The 23,382-nt window shown below is 46.2% G+C and overlaps 1 protein-coding gene across 7 annotated transcripts in view; it reads left to right on the top strand.

The window, feature by feature from the left end:
- The window catches only part of alms1 (ALMS1 centrosome and basal body associated protein), a 78,335-nt gene that overhangs the window by 17,297 nt on the left and 37,656 nt on the right, over positions 1 to 23,382 (top strand). For 6 of the 7 annotated variants that reach the window (XM_059965888.1, XM_059965885.1, XM_059965887.1 and 3 more), the window contains 3 exons: positions 8,533 to 10,330; positions 13,574 to 13,715; positions 17,260 to 18,279. In XM_059965888.1, the coding sequence (XP_059821871.1) occupies positions 8,533 to 10,330; positions 13,574 to 13,715; positions 17,260 to 18,279 (2,960 nt within the window). Of the gene's footprint in view, positions 1 to 7,475; positions 7,576 to 8,532; positions 10,331 to 13,573; positions 13,716 to 17,259; positions 18,280 to 23,382 lie in introns of all 7 variants that reach the window. The other variant, XM_059965889.1, reaches the window with a different exon arrangement.

Below are 23,382 nucleotides of genomic sequence, written 5' to 3'. Positions count from 1 at the left end.
TACAGGTTTGATTGCAACATTTACTAGAATTTTGAATAGGTACATGGATGGGAGGGGTTTGGAGGGCTATGGTCTAGATACAGGTCGATGGGACCACGCAGAATAGATTTGGATAGGTATATGGATGGGGGAGGTATGGAGGGCTGTGGTCTGGGTGCAGGTCGATGGGACTAAGCAGAATAGTAAGTTGTCATGGACTGGATGGGCTGAAGGGCCTGCTTCTGTGCTGTAGTGTTCTTGGACTCTAATCCTATTGGAATCTTCCAATAATTATTGGAAGATTGCCAGACTTACAAATGGATTTAAAAGAACATTACTGTTAATTCTTAGAAGTGGATAGCCAGAGACTTTTCCTGGTAGAAACCGCTAACACAAAGGGCATAATTTTACGGTGGTTGGAGAAATGTGTAGGCTGGGTGGCAGAGGGAGTATTGTATTTGGAGAGTGCTGTGTGTGGAACACCCTGCTGAGGGTGGCAGTGGAGACAGATACATTAGGGACATTTAAGAAACTCTTAGATAGCTACATGGATGATAGAAAATCATGTGGGAGGGAAGAGTTGAATCGTTCAGAGCAAATTAAAGGGTTGGCAGAACATCATGCTTCAAAGGGCCTGTACTATGCCCCCTTCACTTGGATTTCCTCACTTGTAAACCCCAGTGAGTTCGGATTGGCGTAAACATCTCCTCCACAATCTCCGTCATCACAGGAGCACCCCAGGGATGTGTACTTAGCCCCCTACTCTACTCACTTTACACCTATGACTGTGTAGCTAAGTACAGCACCAACATGATATGCAGGTTTGCTGACACCACTCCTGTGAGCAGTATCAAAGGGGGTGATGAATTAGCATTCAGGAGGGAGATTGAAAACTTGGCTGAGTGGTGTAATAACAACAATCTTTCACTCAATGTTAATAAGACCAAGGAACTGATTGTAGACTTCAGGAGAGGGAAACCAGAGGTCCATGAGCCAGTAATTATCAGCAGATCAGAGGTAGAGAGGGACAGTAACTTTAAATTCCTGTCCTAGACCCATCATACAAGTATTATTGTGAAGAAAGCACAACAATGCCTCTACTTCCCCAGGAGTCTGCAGAGGTTCGGCATGTCATTGAAAACCTTGGCAAACTTCTATAGACATGTGGTGGAAACTGTGCTGACTGACTGCATTTACAGCTTGTTATGGGAACATCAATGCCTTTGCGTGGAAAATCCTACAGAAAATAGTAGATTTGGCCCAGTACATCACGGGTAAAACCCTCCCAACAATTGAACACATCTACATGAAATGTTGCTGGAGAAAAGCAGCATCCATAGTGAAGGATCCTCACTACCCTGGCCAGAATCAGAATCAGGTTTATTATCACAGGCATGTGTTATGACCATAGCAGCAGCAGTTCAATGTAATACATAGAAGAAGAAAAAAAATAATAGTAGTAAATAAATAACTAAGTCACTCACAGTGTAGGTATATTGAATAGATTAAAAATCATGCAAAAAACAGAAATTATATACATTAAAAAGTGAGGTAGTGTTCATGGGTTCAATGTCCATTTAGGAATCAGATGGCAGAGGAGAAGAAGCTGTTCCTGAATCACTGAGTGTGTGCCTTCAGGCTTCTGTACCTCTGACCTGATGGTAACAGTGAGAAAAGGGCATGTCCTGGGTGCTGGAGGTCCTTAATAATGGACACTGCCTTTCGGAGACACCGCTCCTTGAAGATATCCTGGGTACTTTTAGTACCTAAGATGGAGCTGACTAAATTTACAATCCTGTGCCCCCCCCCCCCCCCCACCCCCACACCAGGCATTGATGCAGCCTGCCAGAATGCTCTCCACGGTACATCTGCAGAGGATTTTGAGTGTACTTGTTGACATACCAAATTTCTTCAAACTCCTAAAGGCTGTTTTGCTTTCTTTATAACTGTATCAATATGTTGGGACCAGGTTAGGTCCTCAGAGATCTTGACACCCAGGAACTTGAAACTGTTCACTCTCTCCACTTCTGATCTTTCTATGAGGATTGGTATGTGTTCCTTCGTCTTACCCTTCCTGAAGTCCATAACCAGCTCTTTTGTCTTACTGATGTTGAGTGCTAGGTTGTTGCTGCAGCAGTACGCCACTAGTTGGTGTATCTCACTCCTGTACACCCTCTTGTCACCATCTGAGATTCTACCAACAATGGTTGTATTATCAGCAAATTTATAGATGACATTTGAGCTATGCCTAGCCACACAGTCATGTGTATATGGAGAATAGAGCAGTGGGCTAAGCACACACCCGAGGTGCGCCAATGTTAAGCATCAGTGAGGAGGAGAAGTTATCACCAAACTGCAGAGATTGTGGTCTTCCAGTTAGGAAGTCGAGGATCCAATTGTAGAAAGAGGTACAGAGGCCCAGGTTCTGCAACTTCTCAATCAGGATTGTGGGAATGATGGTATTAAATGCTGAGCGATAGTCAATGAACAGCATCCTGACATAGGTGCTTGTGTTGTCCGGGTGGTCGAAAGCCATGTGGAGAGCCATTGAGATTGCATCTGCCGTTGACCTATTGCGGTGATAGGCAATATGCAGTGGGTCCAGATCCTTGCTGAGGCAGGAGTTCAGTCTAGTCATGAACAACCTCTCAAAGCATTTCATCACTGTTGATGTGAGTGCCACCGGGCGATAGTCATTAAGGCAGCTCACGTTCTTCTTCTTAGGCACTGGTATAATTATTGCCTTTTTGAAGTGAGTGGGAACTTCTGCTTGTAGCAGTGAGAGGTTGAAATTGTCCTTGAATACTCCTGCTAGTAGGTTGGCACAGGTTTTCAGAGCCTTACCAGGTACTCCATCGGGACATTCTGCCTTGCGAGGGTTCACTCTCTTTAAAGACGGCCTAACATCAGCCTCTGAGACGGAGATCACAGGGTCATCAGGTGCAGCAGAGATCTTCACATCTGCAGTTATATTCTCCCTTTCAAAGCGTGCATAGAAGGTGTTACGGTCATCTGGTAGTGAAGCATTGGTTCCATTCATGCTATTGGGTGTTGCTTTGTAGGAAGTAATGCTCTTGCTCTTTTCTCTCTGCTGCCATCAGGTAGAAGGTATAAGAGCCTCAGGTTTTCATAAGACAAAGGAGCAGAAGTCGGCCATTCGGCCCATCGAGTCTGCTCCGCCATTTCATCATGAGCTGATCCAATCTCCCCTTTAATCCCATTCCCCCGCCTTCTTACCATAACCTTTGATGCCCTGACTACTCAGATACCTATCAATCTCTGCCTTAAATACACCCAATGACCCGGCCTCCACTGCCGCCCGTGGCAACAAATTCCACAGATTCACCACCCTCTGGCTAAAAATTTTTTTTCGCATCTCTGTTCTGAATGGGCGCCCTGCAATCCTCAAGCCATGTCCTCTAGTACTAGACTCCCCCACCATGGGAAACAACTTTGCCACATCCACTCTGCCCATGCCTTTCAACATTCAAAATGTTTCTGTGAGGTCCCCCCCTCAGTCTTCTAAACTCCAAGGAGTACAGTCCAAGAGCAGTCAAACGTTCCTCATATGTTAACCCTCTCATTCCCAGAATCATTCTAGTGAATCTTCTCTGAACCCTCTCCAATGTCAGTACATCCTTTCTTAAATAAAGAGCCCAAAACTGCACACAGTATTCCAAGTGACGTCTTATAGAGCCTCAACATCACATCCCCGCTCCTATGCTCTATTCCTCTAGAAATGAATGCCAACATTGCATTCGCCTTCTTCACCACCGACTCAACCTGGAGGTTAACCTTAAGGGTATCCTGCACGAGGACTCCCAAGTCCAGTTGCATTTCAGAACTTTGAATTCTCTCCCCATTTAAATAATAGTCTGCCTGTTTATTTCTTCTACCAAAGTGCATGACCGTACATTTTACAACATTGTAATTCATTTGCCCCTTCTTTGCCCATTCCCCCAATCTATCCACGTCTCTCTGCAGACTCTCTGTTTCCTCAGCACTACCAGCCCCTCCACCTATCTTTGTATCATCAGCAAACTTAGCCACAAAGCCATCAATTCCATAATCCAAATCGTTGATATACGACGTAAAAAGAAGCGGCCCCAACACGGACCCCTGGTATTGGCAGCCAACCAGAATTGGATCCCTTTATTCCTACTCTCTGTTTCCTGCCAATCAACCAACGCTCTATCCACGTATGTAACTTTCCTGTAATACCATGGGTTCTTATCTTGTTTAGCAGCCTCGTGTGTGGCACCTTGTCAAAGGCCTCCTGAAAATCCAAATACACAACATCCACTGCATCTCCCTTGTCTAGCCTATTTGTAATTTCCTCAAAAAACTGGCACTAGGTTTGTCAGGCAGGATTTTCCTTGAAGGAAACCATGCTGAGTTCTGCCTATCTTGTCATATGCCTCCAGGTACTCCGTAACCTCATCCTTGAGAATCAACTAACAACTTCCCAACCACCGATATCAAGCTAACAGGTCTATAATTTCCTTTTTGCTTCCTTGCCTCCTTCTTAAATAGTGGAGTGATATTTGCTATCTTCCAGTCCTCTGGAACCAGGCCAAAATCTATCGACTTTTGAAAGATCATTGCTAATGCCTCCACAATCTCCGCTGCTACTTCCTTTAGAACTTTAGAGGGTGCATTCCATCTGGTCCAGGAGATTTATCTACCCTTAAACTATTCAGCTTCCTGAGTACTTTCTCTGTCGTAATTGTGACTGCGAATATTTCTCTTCCCTGACACCTTTGAATGTCCGGTATACTGCTGATGTCTTCCTCAGTGAAGACTGATACAAAATACTCATTCAGTTCCTCCGCCATCTCCTTATCTCCCATTACAATTTCTCCACCTGACTTTTACTCTTTATATACTTGAAAAAGCTTTTAGTATCCTCTTTGATATTATTTGCTAGCTTCCTTTCATAGTTCATCTTTTCCCTCTTAATCACCTTCTTAGTTTCCTTTTGTAAGCTTTTAAATACTTCCCAATCCTCTGTCTTCCCACTAATTTTTGCTTCCTTGTATGCCCTCTGCTTTGCTTTTACTTTGGCTTTGACTTCGCTTGTCAGCCACGGTTGCATCCTTTTTCCAATTGAAAATTTCTTCTTCTTTGGAGTATATCTGTCTTGCACCTTCCTCACTTCTTGCATAAACTCCAGCCACTGCTGCACTGCCATCCTTCGCGCTAGTGTCCCCTTCGAGTCAACCTTGGCTAGTTCCTCTCTCATACCACTGTAATTTCCTTTACTCCACTGAGATACCGACACATCGGATTTTGGCTTCTCTTTCTCAAATTTCAGAGTGAACTCAATCATGTTGTGATCACTGCCTCCTAAGGGTTCCTTCACTTCCATCTCTCTAATCACCTCATTACACAATACCCAATCCAGTACAGCCGATCCCCTAGTGGGCTCAACAACAAGCTGTTCTAAAAAGCCATCTCGTAGACATTCTACAAATTCCCTCTTTTGAGATCCATTGCTGACCTGATTTTCCCAATCCACCCGCATGTTAAAATCCCCACAATTATCATAACACTGCCCTTCTGGCAAGCCTTTTCTATTTCCTGTTGTAATTTGTAGTCCACATCACTGCAGCTGTTTGGAGGCCTGTAGATAACTGCCATCAGGGTCCTTTTACCCCTGCAATTTCTTAGCTCAACCCATAAATATTCTGTACCTTCCGATCCTATGTCAACTCTTTCTAATGATTTAATATCATTTCTTACCATTAAAGCCAAGCCACCCCCTCTACCTACCTGCCTATCCTTCTGATACACTGTGTATCCTTAGACGTTCAGCTCCCAGAGACATGCATCCTTCAGCCACGTCTCAGTGATGGCCACAATATCATACCTGCCAATCTGTAACTGTACAACAAGATCATCCACTTTATTCCTTATGTTGCATGCATTTAAGTATAACACCTTAAGTCCACTGTTTGGTACTTTTTGCATTGATTGCACTGCAACTCATCCCAATGGCTGCAAATTTGCTCCATCACCTGCCTGTCCTTCCTGACATCCTTACTGCTCACTACCTTAGATCAATTTCTGTTTTCCCTCTCCTCTGCCCCATCATTCCGGTTCCCATCCCCCTGCCAAAATAGTTTAAACCCTCCCTAACAGCTCTATTAAACCTTCCTGCCAGGATATTGGTCCCCCTAGGATTCAAGTGTAACCCGTCCTTTTTGTACAGGTCACACCTGCCCCAAAAGAGGTCCCAATGATCCAGAAACTTGAATCCCTTCCCCCGGCTCCAATCCCTCAGCCACACATTTACCCTCCACCTCATTCCATTCTTACTCTCACTGTTGCGTGGCATAGGCAGTAATCCTGAGATTACTACCTTTGCGGTCTCTCTTCTCAACTGCCTTCCTAACTCCCTGTATTCTTCTTTCAGGACCTCTTCCCTTTTCCTACCTATGTCATTGGTACCTATATGTACCACGACCTCTGGCTCCGCACCTTCCAATTTCAGGATATCTTGGACGCAATCAGAAACATCCCGGACCCTGGCACCAGAGAGGCAAACTACCATCTGAGTCTCCTGATTGTGTCTACAGATTCGCCTATCTGACCTCCTAACTTTCGAGTCCCCTATCACTATTGCCTTCCTCTTCCTTTCCCTACCCTTCTGAGCTACAGGGCCGGACTCTGTGCCAGAGTAGACTGTTTTCCCCCCCCCTAACAGTACTCAAATAGGAGTCCCCTAACACGGTCCCTTAAGAGCTGCAGCTCGGCACACCTGGCGCAGATGTGGATGTCCGGGAGTCTAGGAGACTCCAGGACCTCCACATCTGACACCGAGAACAACAAGCTGCCCTCACACTCATACTTCCCCTTTCCTCAAATAACAGGAAAAACTGAAACCTAAACCGACCTTGCCTCCCCCGCTTCCGTCTCAGCCCGTTGAGCCAAAACCCTTAAACCCTGCTTCTGGCTCACTCCACTGCCCGCAATGACGCTGCCCGCTGTTTAAGACTGTGTCCTTTTTAAATCTTCCTGGCTTCACTGCCTGACGTCACACGCCTGCGCAGTCCCGCCCCTCTTAACTCCGATGAGAATAAGAAAAAATCAAAATGGCTCCTGCTGCACTTCCGTTCTGCTCCTCCGACTTCCTTCTTCAAAAAAAATACCTGGTCTCGCACCACCAGGTTCAAGAATAGTTACTACCTCTCGATCATCAGGCTTTTGAATAAAAGGAAATAGGTACACTCATTTAAGGACTCTGTTATATTGTTATTTTATGCTCATTATTTATTACTATTCATTTATATCTGCATTTGCACAGTTTACAGTTAACAGTTCCTAATGTTTACAATTTCTGTTCTATAGATTTACTAAGTATGCCTGCAGAAAAAGAATGTGTTGTAAGTGGTGATGTGTATGTACTCTGATAATACATTTTACTTTGAATGCTGTAATGTTCCTTGCTGTCCTTTAGTTGCCTTTCACTGACAATTCACTCTTTACTTTGTCAGGACCTCTGAGCCTCTATCAGTTCCAGTGCAATACTCAACTGACTGTCGTGATCAGCAGGCACGGTGGGGGTACAATTATCAGCTGCAGTGCAGATTCCAGGTGACAGGATGAATATGGCAGCTATTTACTGTGCATAAATGAGAGGGAACTGGAGGTGTAGATACAGAGGTCATCAAAATAGCGACATCAGTAAATGCTATTAATTGAAGCATAGGCCAAGGGTTGAAAAGCAGAAGTTTTATTAAACTTTAGTAGAACCATGTTCAGTCCATATAAGGGAGTCTGCTCTCTATGTTATAAAAATAGATGTGGAGCCACCAGAGATGGTGCAAAAAGTCCAATGAGTCCAGAAGTGATTAACCAGTCAGCAAAACTGAACAAGAAGCAAACTGCTTGAGGAATTCCATGGGTCAAGCAGCATCTATGGAGGGAAATGTACAGCCAGCATTTCAGGTCAAAACTCTTCATCTGGACTGAGAGATGGAGGGGAGATGGTCAGTCTAAAGAGGTGAGGGAAGGGGTGGACAAGAGCTGGATCCAGGTGAGGGTGGATGATAGATGGAGAGGGGAGAGTGCGAATGTAATCCAGTCTGGAAGGTGATGGGTAGATCCACTTGAGGGCGAATGATAGATGGATGAGAGGAGAGTGCAAGTAGTGATAAGCAGTGAGGTAAGTGGGTTTTGAAAATGTGCTGGGGGCAGCCTGCATGTATCACTTCACTTCCACTGCCAATATAGACTTGCTAACGCTAACTGGTATGTCTTTGAGATGTGGAGGAAACCGGAGCACCCAGAGGAAACCTACCCAGTTTACAGAGGGCATACCATTCTTGATAGATAATGGCAGGAACTGAGCCCCAATTGCTGGCACTGTAAAGTGTTACATTAACCTCAATGCTACCGCACCACCCTTGTTGAGCTTTGCTGCAACATTAGTCTCAGCAACTTCTCTCTTGTTTTCTTGTAGCATACAGACAGGAGCTTTTTCTTGAATGCACAGCACTTTCCACTGTCTGCGTGGCGATAGTCACCACGTTCTGTTCCATTGTATTGCAGGCCTGCTCCTGATCTGTCTGGAGTATCGCATGAGGGATGTCCAGGAGATTTCCGGGCCAACAGCTTGTTGCAGCCGTTCGTTTCAACGGTATCTTCAGGCCACCTGAAGGGTAGCCCTTCTTCTCGTGAGGAGCAGACACCCCAGCTTGGCAGCGATGCCTGGACCCTGTCCCAGTGCCCACTCAAGTCCCCCACCCCTGGGTCAGAAGCTACAGAGGATGAGGACATGTCTCGCATAGATAGCTACATCCAGGACCAGCACTTCATGGAGCTTCCATCCCTCCCTCTGGGCCGCGAGTTGTATCGCGTTCCCTTTCTTGACTGCGGGCCCTTGCTGGCGCAGGGGGTGCCCACACATCCGTTATCGGAGCAGCTGGATCTGCTCGGTAACTCAGGGATGCAAACTGCAGGGGTTCATTCCAATCAGAGCAGTGGCCCGCCGAGGCTAGGGACAATTACCCGTGGCACCATGACCCCTGAGGTGGATGGATGGAGGGACACTGACCAGCAGCGTTCCAGTGCAGAGGATGGGCAGGCCTCACCACAGCCTGCGCAGAATCAGAGGGGTCCGGAGATCTCTTACCAGCATCAGCCAGGAGTTGAGGCTGCTCAACCATCTTGTCCTGATGGAAGCCATGAACCGTCCTCTGCTGGGGGACCAGATGCATCAGGCAGTGGCAATACCACAGGAACCGGGCTGGTAACTTCCATCTCAAATACCCACACTCCCAACAATGGCAAGGATGATACTGCTATCGAGGTTTTGCCCAACAGAGGCAGCAAGGAGCAGGAGAGCCATATGTCTCCCGTGGTCTGCCCACTGAGCTGCACCGATTCGTTTATTACCCCTACCGTGGCAGCCCCCCTCTGCCAGTCCACACCAACCAGCTACCCCTCGGGCCAGGGCAAGAGAGCAGTGGGTCACCAGCCTGAATCCTCCGGCCCCCTTGATTTCCTGTCGGCACCATGCTGTGAGGAGCTGGAGTCCCACAGTGCCAGCTGGGAGCCCGTGCAGTCTTCCCCAGGTGCCAAATGGTCCCTGCCTCCCTTAGGCTACTTGGAGAAGGCGAGAGCCTCAAATCCAGTGATGCCTCTTAGCTTTGATAGCTTGGTGCTCCGTGGCCTGAGGGGGGTGTCTCCCCGTCAGCGAGCTTACAGTGCCATTGCTGACTCCCTCAATCACATGCTGGCCCAGAGCAGTGGGGGACAGGACCCGGGCCGCTCGCCCAAGAGGAACATCGCAGTGGCCTTTGGAGCTGGGCCGAAGTCCGTCCAGACTGCTGGTCGGATCGGCCGCTGCTCGCAGGCAGGCACTGGGAGCGACAGCCAAGACCGCACCTCAATCTGCAAACCTGACTGCTCTCCTTGCCTCCCAAAGGATGTTGGAAACTGCAGTGTCGACTCAATGGTGTCAGACGGTGCCAACAGAGAGGGTCTTCAGCCCGGCCACAGTGCAGCTGGCCTCTTGCAACAGGATGTCCTTCCAGACCCCAGCTCCAGCAATGGGCAGGAGGAGGACAGCTTGGAGCAGAACTCCAGTCTACCTGAACACCAGACACTCTCTCCCTTCCCAGAACCACTCGTCGCAGCTCACACCCACCAATTCGAGACGACTTTCACAGACGATGGCACGAATCCCCAGGCTAGCTCCCTGGACACCAGCCAAGCTGGCGAGCACACACTGACCGTGTCCGGCCATTCATTGACCAGCCTGGAAGTGGATAACTACGTTCCCACTTGGGCGCCATCATCATTGACTCCTGAAATCAACCACTTCAACTTCGATGACCGAATTCCGGTAGGTCTTGGTTTCAGAGCAGCTTTGGACTCTTTACTGTCCTGGGGTGGAATGTCCCGTGTGCACAGTGTAAATCTGCTCCAACTCTGTCTCTTTGTCTCCCTGTCTCTCACTCTTCCTCTCTGTCATGTTCTGTCAAGTACCCATATCACTTGTTTTCCATTTCTTTATTTAGAGGTACAACATGATAACAGATTCTTATAGTCCAACAAGCCTGAGTTGCCCAATTACATCCATGTGACCAGTTAACCTACTAGCCCGTAGTAAACTGAAGCACTCAGAGGAAAATCATGTGATTGTGAGGAAACATACAAACTCCTTACAGGCAGCCGTGGGAATTGAACCTGGGTTTCTGGTGCTGTAACAGCATTACGCTAACTGCTAGTTTCTGTGCTGCTACAAGTTTCTTTTATTTTTAATTTAGTGATGCAGTGCAGGATAGCCCCTCCTGACCCTTTGACTCGCACAGCCCAGCAACCCCCGACAACCCTGATTTAACCCTAACCAAATCATGGGAAAATTTACAATGACCAGTTAACTGTACAGAGACTCTTTTCAGAGGACATTGGGATTGAACTTTGAACCCTGATGCCCCCGAGCTGTAAGAGTGTCGTGCTAACTGCTGCGCTACCATTAGTAGCAGATTTTGTGGAGAAGTACAAATCGTGAGGATTCGTTGATTAATTATTCAATTTTTGATCTGTGGTCCGGTACTAAGACCAGTATGTATTGCCCATCCCTTGCCAGCTGACATGCTGATGAGTTGGTGCCTTGAGCCACAGATCTTGTGAAGGTGCCCCCACAGTACTCATGGACATCGAGCTGTTGCGCACCTTGTTGGTGGAGCTCGCAGAGTGGAATGTACTGATGGAGTGTGCTGGTTACAGAGAAATTGGAATTGGTTTATTATTGTCACATGTACCAAGATACAGTGAAATACTTGTCTTGCATACTGTTCATACAGACAAATCATTACTCAGTGCATTGTGGTAGAACAAGGGAAAGATTCAGATTTACCTCTTGTACAGCACAACATACAGTGAAAGTGTGCTTTGTTAACAAGCAATACAACCAAGGGTGTGGTAAGGGCAGCCCGTGTGCATCCAGAGTCCACGTAGCATGCCTACTTTGCTCAACACAACACAGAACAACGTGACAGAAACAACAACAGCAAAGCAAACCCCTTTCCCACTCACTCGCACACAGAGACAGGCCTCCAACCCAGAACAAAACAGTAACAATGCAGAATAAAGTGTTACAGTTACAGAGAAAGAGCAGTGCAGGCAGACAGTGAGATGCAAGGCTAAACTGTGGTTCCATCTTGCATACTTGGAAGCCATTCAGGGGTCGGATAACAGCAGGATAGAAGCTGCCCTTGAACTTGGTGATCTGTTCTTTCAGGCATTTGTATCCCCTGCCTGATGGGCACCTTATGCAAGCTTCCACATGGACGGGCGTGTCTAGGCCTTGCTGGTCGGTTCCCTCAGGGACTGTAGGTCAGGTTGGGAAATCAGCTCCTGGTGGTTGGATGATCGTCAGACCTGGGAGAAAATTTAAAAAAGAACAGTATTAAAAATTCTTAGAAACATAGAATTTAAAAGAATGGATGCTAATCAAGAGGGCTGCTTTGTTTAGCATAGTACTGAACTTCTCATCTTTAGAGGCATCTGAACTAGGTACTCAGCAGGTCAGCCAACATCTATGGAGACGAATAATTAGCAGACGTTTCGGGCAGAGACCCTTCATCAGGACTGGAAAACAAGGGGGATGAAGCCAAAATAAGGTGGGGGAGGGGAAGCTGTACAATCTGGTGGGACCAGGAGAGGGGTAAGGTGGGTGGGTGGGGGAGGTGGGATGAAGTAAGAAGCTAGGAGGTGGTAGGTGGAAGATCTAAAGGGCTAAAGAAGGAGGAATCTGATGGGTGTGGACAGTAGACCATGGGACAACAAGTATTTGAATGAGCAGGGCATAGAGGGATGCAAAATTAATGCAGATGGGTCAGCACAAAGGTCAACATAGTTGTAATGCGCCAAAGGGCCTATTTCTGCAATGCACATCTCTATGATATAGGTGCAACAGCTGAACAGCTTTCTCCTGTCCTGTGTGAGATATTCCTCCTGTTGGGAGAGCTGGGAGAGGGTGCTCAGTGTTCCCAGGTTCAGTTCTGAAGGTGGGTAAAGTTTCAGCAAGGAGTGGGATTCAATAGCTCTGACCTTTGGAAAGGAAGAGTTCTTCAGAATTTTGTATATGTGTTGCTCAAGATTTCCAGCATCTCAGAACCTCTTGTGGTTATGATTCCCAGTCCTAAACCTGGACCCCCATTACTTGAGGTCCAATCTCATTGACCATGGGGTTTGAGCATAGGCAGTGAGGAGCAAAGGGGCAGAGAAACCGGAAGTGCTGCTGAGTGAAAACGTTGTGTTCTGATCTGGACCAGTGTGTGACCAGCACCCATGGGCTGTACTAGGCAAACTCCAATGGAAATGTCTGGCTAGTTCATCATCAAAGATCAACTTTAATCACCATATATATTTACATGTATAAGGAAATGGCTGTGATGTGTTGGCACAGCAGGCAACAACAAAGTACAACATTCAACAATTATAAAGAATTATTATATAAAAAAAAGTTAAAAGTTCAAGTATGGATATGGAATAAAATACATAAATAACAGCATGTATTTATAATGTAAATAGCATTATTAAAAAGTCGAAGTATCTATAGTGCACAACAGCGACAAACTAACTAGAATGATTCATCCGATTAATTCCTGGGGTGGGAAGATATCATAAAGACATACAGTACCTGATGCTTTGCAGGAAAGCGATATCCATCATCAGGGACCCCCACCACCCATTATATGCTCTCTTCACAGGAAGATGGTGTAGGAGCCTCAGGACTCGCACAACCAGGTTCAGGAACAATTACTAACCCTCAACCATCAGGCTGTTGAACAAAAGGGGATAACTTCACTTGCTTCATCATTGAAATATTCTCACAGCCAACAGACTCACTTTCCAGGAGTCTTCATCTCATGTTCTCAAAATTTATTGCTTATTTATTTATTATTCTTCATTCGTATTTGCACAGTCTGTTGCCTTCAGCACTCAGTTGAGCAGGCTAATTGGCAGTCTTTCATTGATTCTGTTATTCTGTATATTTATTAAGTATGCCCACAAGAAAATGAATCTCATGGTTGTATATGGTGACATATATTTCTAATTGGTCTGTTACTTTCCTTAGGTTTACCTCCGGAATCTGGGAATTAACCAGTCTCCCACCAGCATACTGGGATCTAGAGGGCTTTTGAAGGAGGTTGAATTCAATACCTCTGAACAGAAAATTCTGCAAGAAGCAGGGTTGGGAAGATTTTCGGTTGCAGAAGGTAAATACCTTATAAAGCAGTTACTGTATCTGCACAGGGGTATGCATTGGGAGCATCCGCACTGGGATGGTAGAGTGGGCTCAGACTGGGCCGATTCAGCGTGTCTTTGACAAACCTCTATGGGTGCACAGTGGGAAGTATCCTGATTGAGTCAGTCAAATCAAGTGAAGTTTATTTCATTTAACTACATATATGTATATGATTTGTATAGCCATATAATGTATATAGAAGTGAGACTACGTTTCTCCGAACTAGGGTCTAAAGCTCGGTAGTACACATAACACAGAATAACTTATGAAGGTAAGGTTAAAAATCAACAAATGATTCTCACATAAATAACAAACTAAAGTGCATTAATATTAAATATGGGAAGGTATGGAACAAATTAACCAGTGACACTTCAAATACGAAGTGGCAGATAATTCAGAAGCCTAATGGCTTGGGGGAAGAAAATGTTTCTCCTCTTGATCATTCTTGTTTTTATGCATCATAGTCTCCTGATTGCATCTCAGCCTAGTATGGAAGCACCAATGTTACCCCTGACCATCCAGGCCTGTCATCAGGAAGGAGCCTTGGGTTCCACACCAACAGGTTCAGGAACAGTTATCCTACAGCCTTTAGTTCCTGAACCAGAGTGAATAACTTCACTCAACACAGCACTGATCTGATTCTGCAACCTATGGACTCACTTTCAACGATTCTACAACTCATCTTCTCAGTATTATCTATCTACAGTGCATTGTAAAAGTAGTCAGCCCCCAGCCCTTTGTTCACATAAATAAGTATTGCAATCTGGGATTTTGATCACATTAAATGAGATTTCTTATTTGTGAATCACATGCTCCTTTTTTCCACAGTAGAAACCAAAATAAAAAGGAAAATTGTAAAGCATGAAATACTGAAAATTCAAGAGCTGAAATGTTAACAGTTCAAAAGTATTCATCCTCCTTTGTTCAGTACTTAGTTGAACCACCTCTTGCAAAATTGCTCAAGCTGTGCCAGGTTAGTGGGGGAGTGGCAGTGGAAAGCAATCTTGAGGTTTTGCCAGCGATGTTTGATTGCATTAAGATCAGGACTCTGACTAGGCCAGTCAAGGACATCAATGTTATTAATTTGAAACCACTCCATGGTTGCTCTGGCTGTGTGCTTTGGGTCCTGCTGAAAGAAGAACTTTCTCCTCAGTTTAAGCTCTCTGGCAGAGGGTATCAGGTTTTTATCTAGGATCTCTCTGTATTTAGCAGCATTCATCTTCCCATCAATCCTGACCAGATTTCCAGTCCCTCATGCTTAAAAACATCTCCATAATGTGATGCTACCTCCATCATACTTTATAGCAGGGATGGTATTACCTGGCTGATGAGCGATATTAGATTTTAGTCTCAACCACAAGACCTTATACATATTTATGGTATCTTTTAAGTGATGCAAAATCTCGACAAGCAAGAATGTGCTTGGGCTTCTTCCTTACCACTCTTCAATAAGTACCTGTTCAGTCCAAGGCCTTCGAGTTTATGAACTCATGAACTTCATCTCCAGTTGTAGCCACTGACTTCTGCACCTCACTCAGAGTGACTGTTGGCATCACAGTAGTCTTTCTTACCAGTACCATTCTTCTCTGGGAGCTAAGTTTAGATGGTTGACCTGACCTATACAGCGTAGTTGTAGTTTTATATTTTGTCCACTTTTTCATGATGGATTGTTGTGCACTCCCAAGATATATTAGGTGACTTTGAGATGGTCTTGTATTGTACCCTTCCACAGATTTATGCATTTCTTACTATCATTTCCCTGACTTGCCTTGAATGGTCTTTTGTCTTCATTTTGGTTTGGTGTGTGGAAAATCTACCATATTGTTGGAGCTTATAGAGAGAGTGGGGGTATTCTTCTGAATTCATTGAAAACAGGTTATCTTCTTAATTTCTAAATCAGCAAATTGGATGAGTTGGTAAGGTAATAAACAATAAAATGGTAAATCCTACTTCAATAGATTTTAAATTTAGGAAATGGGACAGTGCGAAACAGCGGGGACTGAATACTTTTCAAGGCCCTGTGACTATTTAGCTGTTTTTTTTGCACATTGGTAATTTGTCATTGTTGTTCGTCTGTAGTTTTTCATTGATTCTTTTGTAGTTTTTTTGTTCTTCTGTGAGTACCTGCAAGAAAATGAATCTCTGGGTAGTATATTGTGACATACATGTACTATGATAATAAATTTACTCTGAGCATTTAAGACTGTGACCATTCACCTTATCTGTGCCTGTGATAACTATACGAGCCTCTGTCCGGTCTCAGCTCCTTTACCTTGAGGGAAAACAGTTCCAGCCTATCTAATCTCTCCTTGTAACTCAAACACTCCAGTCTCAACTGCTATTGCTGCTTGCCTTGGGTTCACCTGATGAAGGAACAAATGATTCCTTCAATGACATAGACAATGCTGGAGGAAATCCAGGGTATATTTAAAGTAGAGGGTGATGGGTCCTTGATTAGTCAGAAAGTCAAAGATTATGAGGAGAAGGCGGGGAATAGGGTTGATAGTAAAAATGAATCAGCTATGATAGAATGGTGGAGTAGATTTGATGGGCTGAATGGTTTAATTCTGCTCCTATGTCTTATGGTCTAATTTAGCAAGTCAGGTAGCATCAATGGAAAGGAATAAACAGTTGATTTTCCTGGCCGATCATCAGATTCAGTTTCATTTAATTATCACATAATGTGTTGTTTGCATTAACAACCAGTACAACCTAAGGATGTGCTGGGAGCAGCCTGCAAATTCCATCAGGACTGGAAAGGAAGGGGCCAGAAGCCAGAATGTGTGGGGAGGGGAAGGACTACAAGCTGGCAGGTGATAGGTGAGATCAGATGAGGGGGAAGGTGGGTGGGTGGGGGAGGTGAGATGAAGTGAGCATTTTGCTTAGTTCCTCTAACATTTAGTGTGTTGCACGAGATTTCTAGCATCTGCAGAATCACCTCTGTAAGTGATATCCCAACTTGCTAATATGTGTGCGGTGGACAGAACCAAGCTCTCTGAATCTCCCCATTCTTAGTTTAACCTCATTCATAATTGGTGGGAAGCTTTTATTTAAAGATGGGGACCTCTGGGATGCCCTGACTGGGTAATGTAGCAGCAGTGTAATGTTTACAGCGCAAGCTGTAAGGTTGGGATTCGTTTCCCACTGCTGTCTGTAAGGAGTTTGTACATTCTCCTCATGACTGTGTGCGATTTCTCCCACGTTCCAAACATGTACAGGTTAGAGTTGTGGGCATGCTATGTTGGCGATACTTGCGGGCTTCTCTCAGCACATCTTGGACTGTGTTGGTCGTTGAAATGCTGGTAATTCAGAGCAACATAAAATACTGAAAGAACTCAGCAGGTCCGGCAGCATCTAAGGAAAAGGGTAAACAGCAGAAGTTTCTGGCTGAGACCTTTCATTACTCTGAAACATTGACTGTTTATTAATTTCCAGAAAAGATGCTACCTGAGTCCTCCAGTATTTTGTGTGTGTTGTTCAAGAAGATCTTACCTTATCTTTTTTTTAATTTGCAGAAGTCTCTGCAAAGGACAGTGATTCTGTCTGCACTTTCTATTCGGATGTCGTAACCCACAACACTTCTATTACCTTGGGCGTGGAGACAGGCCAGAATACTCCCAGTCCAGGTGGCCCATTACTTGGGGTGGCTGAGATGAAGGGGCTGGAACCATTCCCCCCCGGGTCCAACAGCAGCACCTGGCACCCAGTTCAGGCTCTGCCTAACCCAAAGGACTCACTGGGTTATGACAGTGTTCGTGACTCAGAAGCTGTCTCCCTCAACCGATTGGAGAATGCAACTGCCAGTTCTCTGCTGCTCTGCTCCTCGCCCGGAGGCAGGGCGGTGCTCACTGTTCCTGTCGCAGACCCGGGTGCCACAGAGACCCCTCTGCCAAGTCCTGGGGGCTGCGGAACCTACCATCTCCACTGCAGCCACGTGCCTCAGCAAGATGACTCCTTCATCGGGTCGAAGACATTGAGTGAGATCCGCAGGCTGCTGGGTGGAGAGAGGGTGACGAATTCTGGCCAGGATGAGGCCACTGTGCTGGGGTATGATGAAAAAGAGGAGCCCCTCTGTCAGTGGGACCAGTCTAAGCCCCTGACCCAGAGGCCAGAGGCTGAAGTGGGGGCTGTCCGCGTGCACCCTCCCACTGGCGGTAATCCCAAGGGTACCATCTCTTCACTGCCGATGGAGGTAGAGCTGGTCTCCGTGAGACGCTCAAGTAGGGTTGAGCCCGAGGGCTGCAGTGGGGCAAACCTGGGCCGTGTGGTGCCCAAACCAGATCCAGGGCACCATAGCCCAGACTCCTCCCAACTCACCACCACTACCTCCCATAGTCAAGCAGTTCCTTGCCTCCCCGGCCAGCCCAGCAGAGCCTGGGCACCCATTAGCAACCCTGAGTTGGGCGATTTGGTGGACAGCAGCCACGTGGACATCCCTGATGCCCAAGAGACCAACCCACTGGCAGTATGCCATCCTGAAGCATTGGCGAGGAACTTCAGCCCTGCTGTACAGACCATGGACCCTACTATACCAGGTATAGCTCTGTTGTTGTTGTTGTTATTATTAGAGGTACAGTATAGTAATAGACCCTTCCAGCCCAATGAGCCCACACTACCCAATTATACACGAGACCACTTAACCTTGTACGTCTGTGGAACGTGGGGGGAAACTGGAGCATCTGGAGGTTACGGGGAGGCTGTACGGACTTTTTACAAACAGTGGAGGGCATTAAACCTGAGTTGCTGGCACCATAATAACATTATGATACTGTGCTGCCCCATGTCTACAAGGTCAGGCGGTTCAGTGGTGGTAGAGGGTTGCTCATTGTTACAAGCTGAAACTCTGCCTCAAGGTTGAGGGTGTAGAGGGTAGGTAGTCAATATTTGGCAGCGCAATAGGGTGAGACAGAGCTGGAGGAACTCAGCAGTTCAGGCAGCATCTGTCAATTAAAGCAGCTTTGACATTTCAAATCAATCCCTTCCTTCTGATTCCCCCTTCCTTAATATAGAACAGCTCAGGGCCGTCGACCCACCATGTTGTGCTCATTCTTTTAACATACTGTAAAATCAGCCTAACCCTTCCCTCCAAACACAGCCCTCCATTTTTCTAATATTCATGTGCCTATCTGAGAACTTTTTAAATGCCCCTAATGTATCTAATGCCCCTGGCAGCATGTTTTACACAACCACTTTCTGTGTTTTAAGCAGAGTAGACAAAGGAGATGCAGTAGATGTGGTGTACTTGGATTTTCAGAAGGCCGCAGATGAGGCTGCTTAGCAAGTTAAGAGCCCATGGAATTACAAAGAAGTTACTAGCATGGGTGGAGCATTGGCTGGTCGGCAGAAAACAGAGAGTGGGAATAAAAGGATCCTATTCTGGCTGGCTGCTGGTTACCAGTGGAGTTCCACGGGTCAGTGTTGGAACCGCTGCTTTTTATAATGTATGTCAATGATTTGGACTATGGGATTAATGGATTTGTGGCTAACTTTGCCAATGATACAAAGATAGGTGGAGGAGTGGGTAGTGGGTAGGAGTGGGTAGGAAACAGAGAGCCTGCAGAGAGACTTGGATAGTTTAGGGGATTGGGTAAAGAAGTGGCAAATGAAATACAATGTTGGAAAGTATATGGTCATGCACTTTGGTGGAAGAAATAAATGGGCCAGTGTTTTATTTAGATGGGGAGAGAATTCAAAATGCAGAGAGGGAGCCCTTGTGCAAGATACCCTGAAGGTTAACCTCCAGGTTGAGTCAGTTGTAAAGAGGGTGAATTAAATGTTGGCATTCATTTCTAGAGGTATAGAATATAAAAGCAGGGATGTGATGTTGAGCGCAAACATGAGGAAATCTGCAGATGCTGGAAATTCAAACAACACACACAAAATGCTGGTGGAACACAGCAGGTCAGGCAGCATCTGTAGGGAGAAGCACAGTTGATGTTTTGGGCCGAGACCCTTCGTCAGGACTAACTGAAAGAAGAGATACTAAGAGGTTTGAAAGTGGGAGGGGGAGATCCGAAAAGTTAGGAGGGGGAGGGATGAAGCTAAGAGCTGGAAAGTTGATTGGCAAAAGGGGTACACAGCTGGAGAAGGGAAAGGATCATTGTATGGGAGGACTAGGGAGAAAGAAAGGGGGAGGGAAGCACCAGAGAGAGATGGAGAGCAGGCAAGGAGTGATTGTGAGAGGGGCAGAAAGAGAAAAAAGAGAGAGAGAGGAAAGGGGGGGAAATAATAAATAAATAAGGGATGGGGTAAGAAGTGGAGGAGGGGCATTAATGGAAGTTAGAGAAATCAATGTTCATGCCTTCAGGTTGGAAGCTACCGAGATGGAATATCAGATGTTGTTCCTCCAACCTGAGTGTGGCTTCATCTTGACAGTAAAGGAGGCCATGGATAGACATATCAGAATGGGAATGGGACGTGGAATTAAAATGTGTGGCCACTGGGAGATCCTGCTTTCTCTGGCGGACAGAACGTAGGTGTTCAGTGAAACGGTTTCCCAGTCTGTGTCAGGTCTCACCAATATATAGAAGGCTGTACCGGGAGCACTGGACGCAGTATATCAAACCAGCCAACTCACAGGTGAAGTGTTGCCTCACCTGGAAGGACTGTCTGGGGTCCTGAATGGTGGTGAGGGAGGAAGTGTAAGATGTAGCACTTGTTCCGCTTACAAGGATAAGTGCCAGGAGGGAGACCAGTGGAAAGGGATGGGGGGGACAAATGGACAAGGGAATCGTGTAGGGAGCGATCCCTGCGGAAAGCAGAAGGGGGGGGAGGGAAAGATGTGCTTGGTGGTAGGATCCCGTTGGAGGTGGCGGAAGTTATGGAGATTTATACGTTGGACCCGGAGGCTGGTGGGGTGGTAGGAGAGGACAAGGGGAACCCTATCCCTAGTGGGGTGGTGGGAGGATGGGGTGAGAGCAGATCTGCGTGAAATGGGAGAGATGCGTTTGAGAGCAGAGTTGATGGTGGAGGAAGGGAAGCCCCTTTCTTTCAAAAAGGAAGACGTCTCCTTTGTCCTGGAATAAAAAGCCTCATCCTGAGAGCAGATGCGGCAGAGTCGGAGGAATTGCGAGAAGGGGATGGCATTTTTGCAGGAGACAGGGTGGGAAGAAGAATAGCCCAGGTAGCTGTGAGAGTCAGTAGGCTTATAGTAGATAAGAGATAGAGATAGAGACTGAAAGATCAAGAAAGGGGAGGGAGGTGTTGGAAAATGGACTGGATAAACTTTAGGGTAGGGTGAAAGTTGGAGGCAAAGTTAATGAAGTTAATGAGCTCAGCATGCGTGCAGGAGGCAGCGCCAATGCAGTCGTCAATGTAGTGAAGGTAGAGAGGGGGAAGGATACCCGTATAGACTTGGAACATGCATTGTTCCACAAAGCCAACAAAAAGGCAGGCATAACTGGGACCCATATCTTGGGTAGGAGGTAGAAACAGGAAGTGTGGGGTGTGGGGACTATGAGGTTGGTGGCCGTGGATGGGAGATTCCCCAGAGCTGATAGGGTTGGAGATGGTGTGGGAGACAATGGCCTGGTCCTCCTTGGTAGGGTCATGGTCAAGGGGTAAATAAGAGCAGGTATCACCTAGTTGTCGCTGTGCCTCGGCCAGGTAGAGGTCAGTACACCAGACTACAACATCCCATCCTCCCGCCACTCCACTAGGGATAGGGTTCCCTTTGTCCTCACCTACCACCCCACCAGCTTCTGGGTCCAACATATAATTCTCCGTAACTTCCGTCACCTTCAACAGCACATCTTTCCTTGCCCCCGCCCCATCCCTTCCCACTGATCTCCCTCCCGGCACTTATCCTTGTAAGCAGAACAAGTGCTACACCTGCCCTTACACTTCCTCCCTCACCACCATTCAGGGCCCCAGACAGTCCTTCCAGGTGAGGCGACACTTCACCTGTGAGTTGGCTGGTGTGGTATACTGCGTCTGGTGCTCCCGGTGTGGTCTTCTATGTATTGGTAAGACCCGACACAGACTGGGAGACCGTTTTGCTGAACACTTATTCTCTGTCCGCCAGAGAGAGCAGGATCTCCCAGCGGCCACATATTTTAATTCCATGTCCCATTCCCATTCTGATATGTGTTTCCATGGCCTTCTCTACCGTCAAGATGAAACCACACTCAGGTTGGAGGAACAACACCTTATATTCCGACTGGGTAGCTTCCAACCTGATGGCACGAGCATTGATTTCTCTAACTTCTGTTAATGCCCCTCCTCCCTTTCTTGCCCCATACCTATTTATTTATTATTTCCCCCCTCTCTTTTTTTTTCTCTCCCTCTGCCCCTCTTATAATCACTCCTTGCCTGCTCTTCATCTCCCTGTGATGCTCCTTTCCCTCTTTCTTTCTCCCTAGGCTTCCCATCCCATGATTCTTTCCCTTCTCCAGCTGTGTATCCATTTTGCCAATCAACTTTTGAGGTCTTAGCTTCATTCCTCCCGCTCCTATCTTTTTCTATCATTTCGGATTTTCCCCTCCCCCTCCAACTTTCAAATCTCTTACTACCTCTTCTTTCGGTTAGTCCTGATGAAGGGTCACAGCCCGAAACGTCAACTGTGATTCTTCCTATAGATACTGCCTGGCCTGCTGCATTCCGCTAGCATTTTGTGTGTGTTGATGTGATGTTGAGGTTCTATAAGGCACTTGTGAGACTACACTTGGAGTATTGTGTGCAGTTTTGTGCTCCTTATTTTAGAAAGGATGTACTGACATTGGAGAGGGTTCAGAAATGATTCACAAGAATAATTCCAGGAATGAGAGGGTTACCGTATGAGGAACATCTGGCAGCTCTTGGGCTGTATTCCCTGGAGTTTAGGAGAATGAGGGGGGATCTCATAGAAACATTCCAAATATTAAAAGGCCTGAACAGATTAGATATGGCAAAGTTGTTTCCCGTAGTAGGGAGTCTAGGACACGAGGCCACGATTTCAGGATTGAAGGATGTTCATTTAGAACAGAGATGCGGAGAAATTACTTCAGTCAGAGGGTGGTGCATCTGTGGAATTTGTTGCCACGAGCAGCTCTGGAGGCCAAATCGTTGAGTGTATTTAAGGCAGAGATAGATAGGTTCTTGATTAGCAGGGCATCAAAGGGTATGGGGTGAAAGCAGGGGAGTGGGGATGACTGGAAGAATTGTATCAGCTCATGATTGAATGGCTTCTGCTCCTGTATCTTATGGTCTTATTGTTGGTTTAAATGAATTACACATTGTATGTACAAATATGTTAAATACATAAATTATTATTCTACCATGTGATATGTGTTTGCCTCACATAAAGTAAATACAGTTAGGCTCGCATTCCTGGAATCCTGTGTCTTCAGTTGAATTAGTTTAATGTTTTGAAGTTACAAATCATAACACCTTGTCTTTGCCATTTCCACCCATGGAAAAAGTCTCTGGCTGTCCACTCGAACTTGATCTTCTGTGAAGTCACCTCTCATCCTCCTTCACTCCAAACTCTAATCCAGGCAGCGTCCTGGTAAATCAATTTCCTGTCAGATTCCATAATCTGCAGCTCTTGTTGTCTCTACCAATTACCCACCAGCTCTGTCACTATCTACACCTCTCCCACCCAGGGGGCAAAGGTTTAAATTAAGAAGGGAGCGATTTAACAGGAACCTGAGAGGCAACTT

The sequence above is a fragment of the Hypanus sabinus genome, chromosome 3 (genome assembly GCF_030144855.1).
Source record: "Hypanus sabinus isolate sHypSab1 chromosome 3, sHypSab1.hap1, whole genome shotgun sequence".
Taxonomy (NCBI): Eukaryota; Metazoa; Chordata; class Chondrichthyes; order Myliobatiformes; family Dasyatidae; genus Hypanus; species Hypanus sabinus.
The sequence above is the reverse complement of the archived record's forward strand: the minus strand, read 5'-3'. Positions and strand labels throughout refer to the sequence as shown.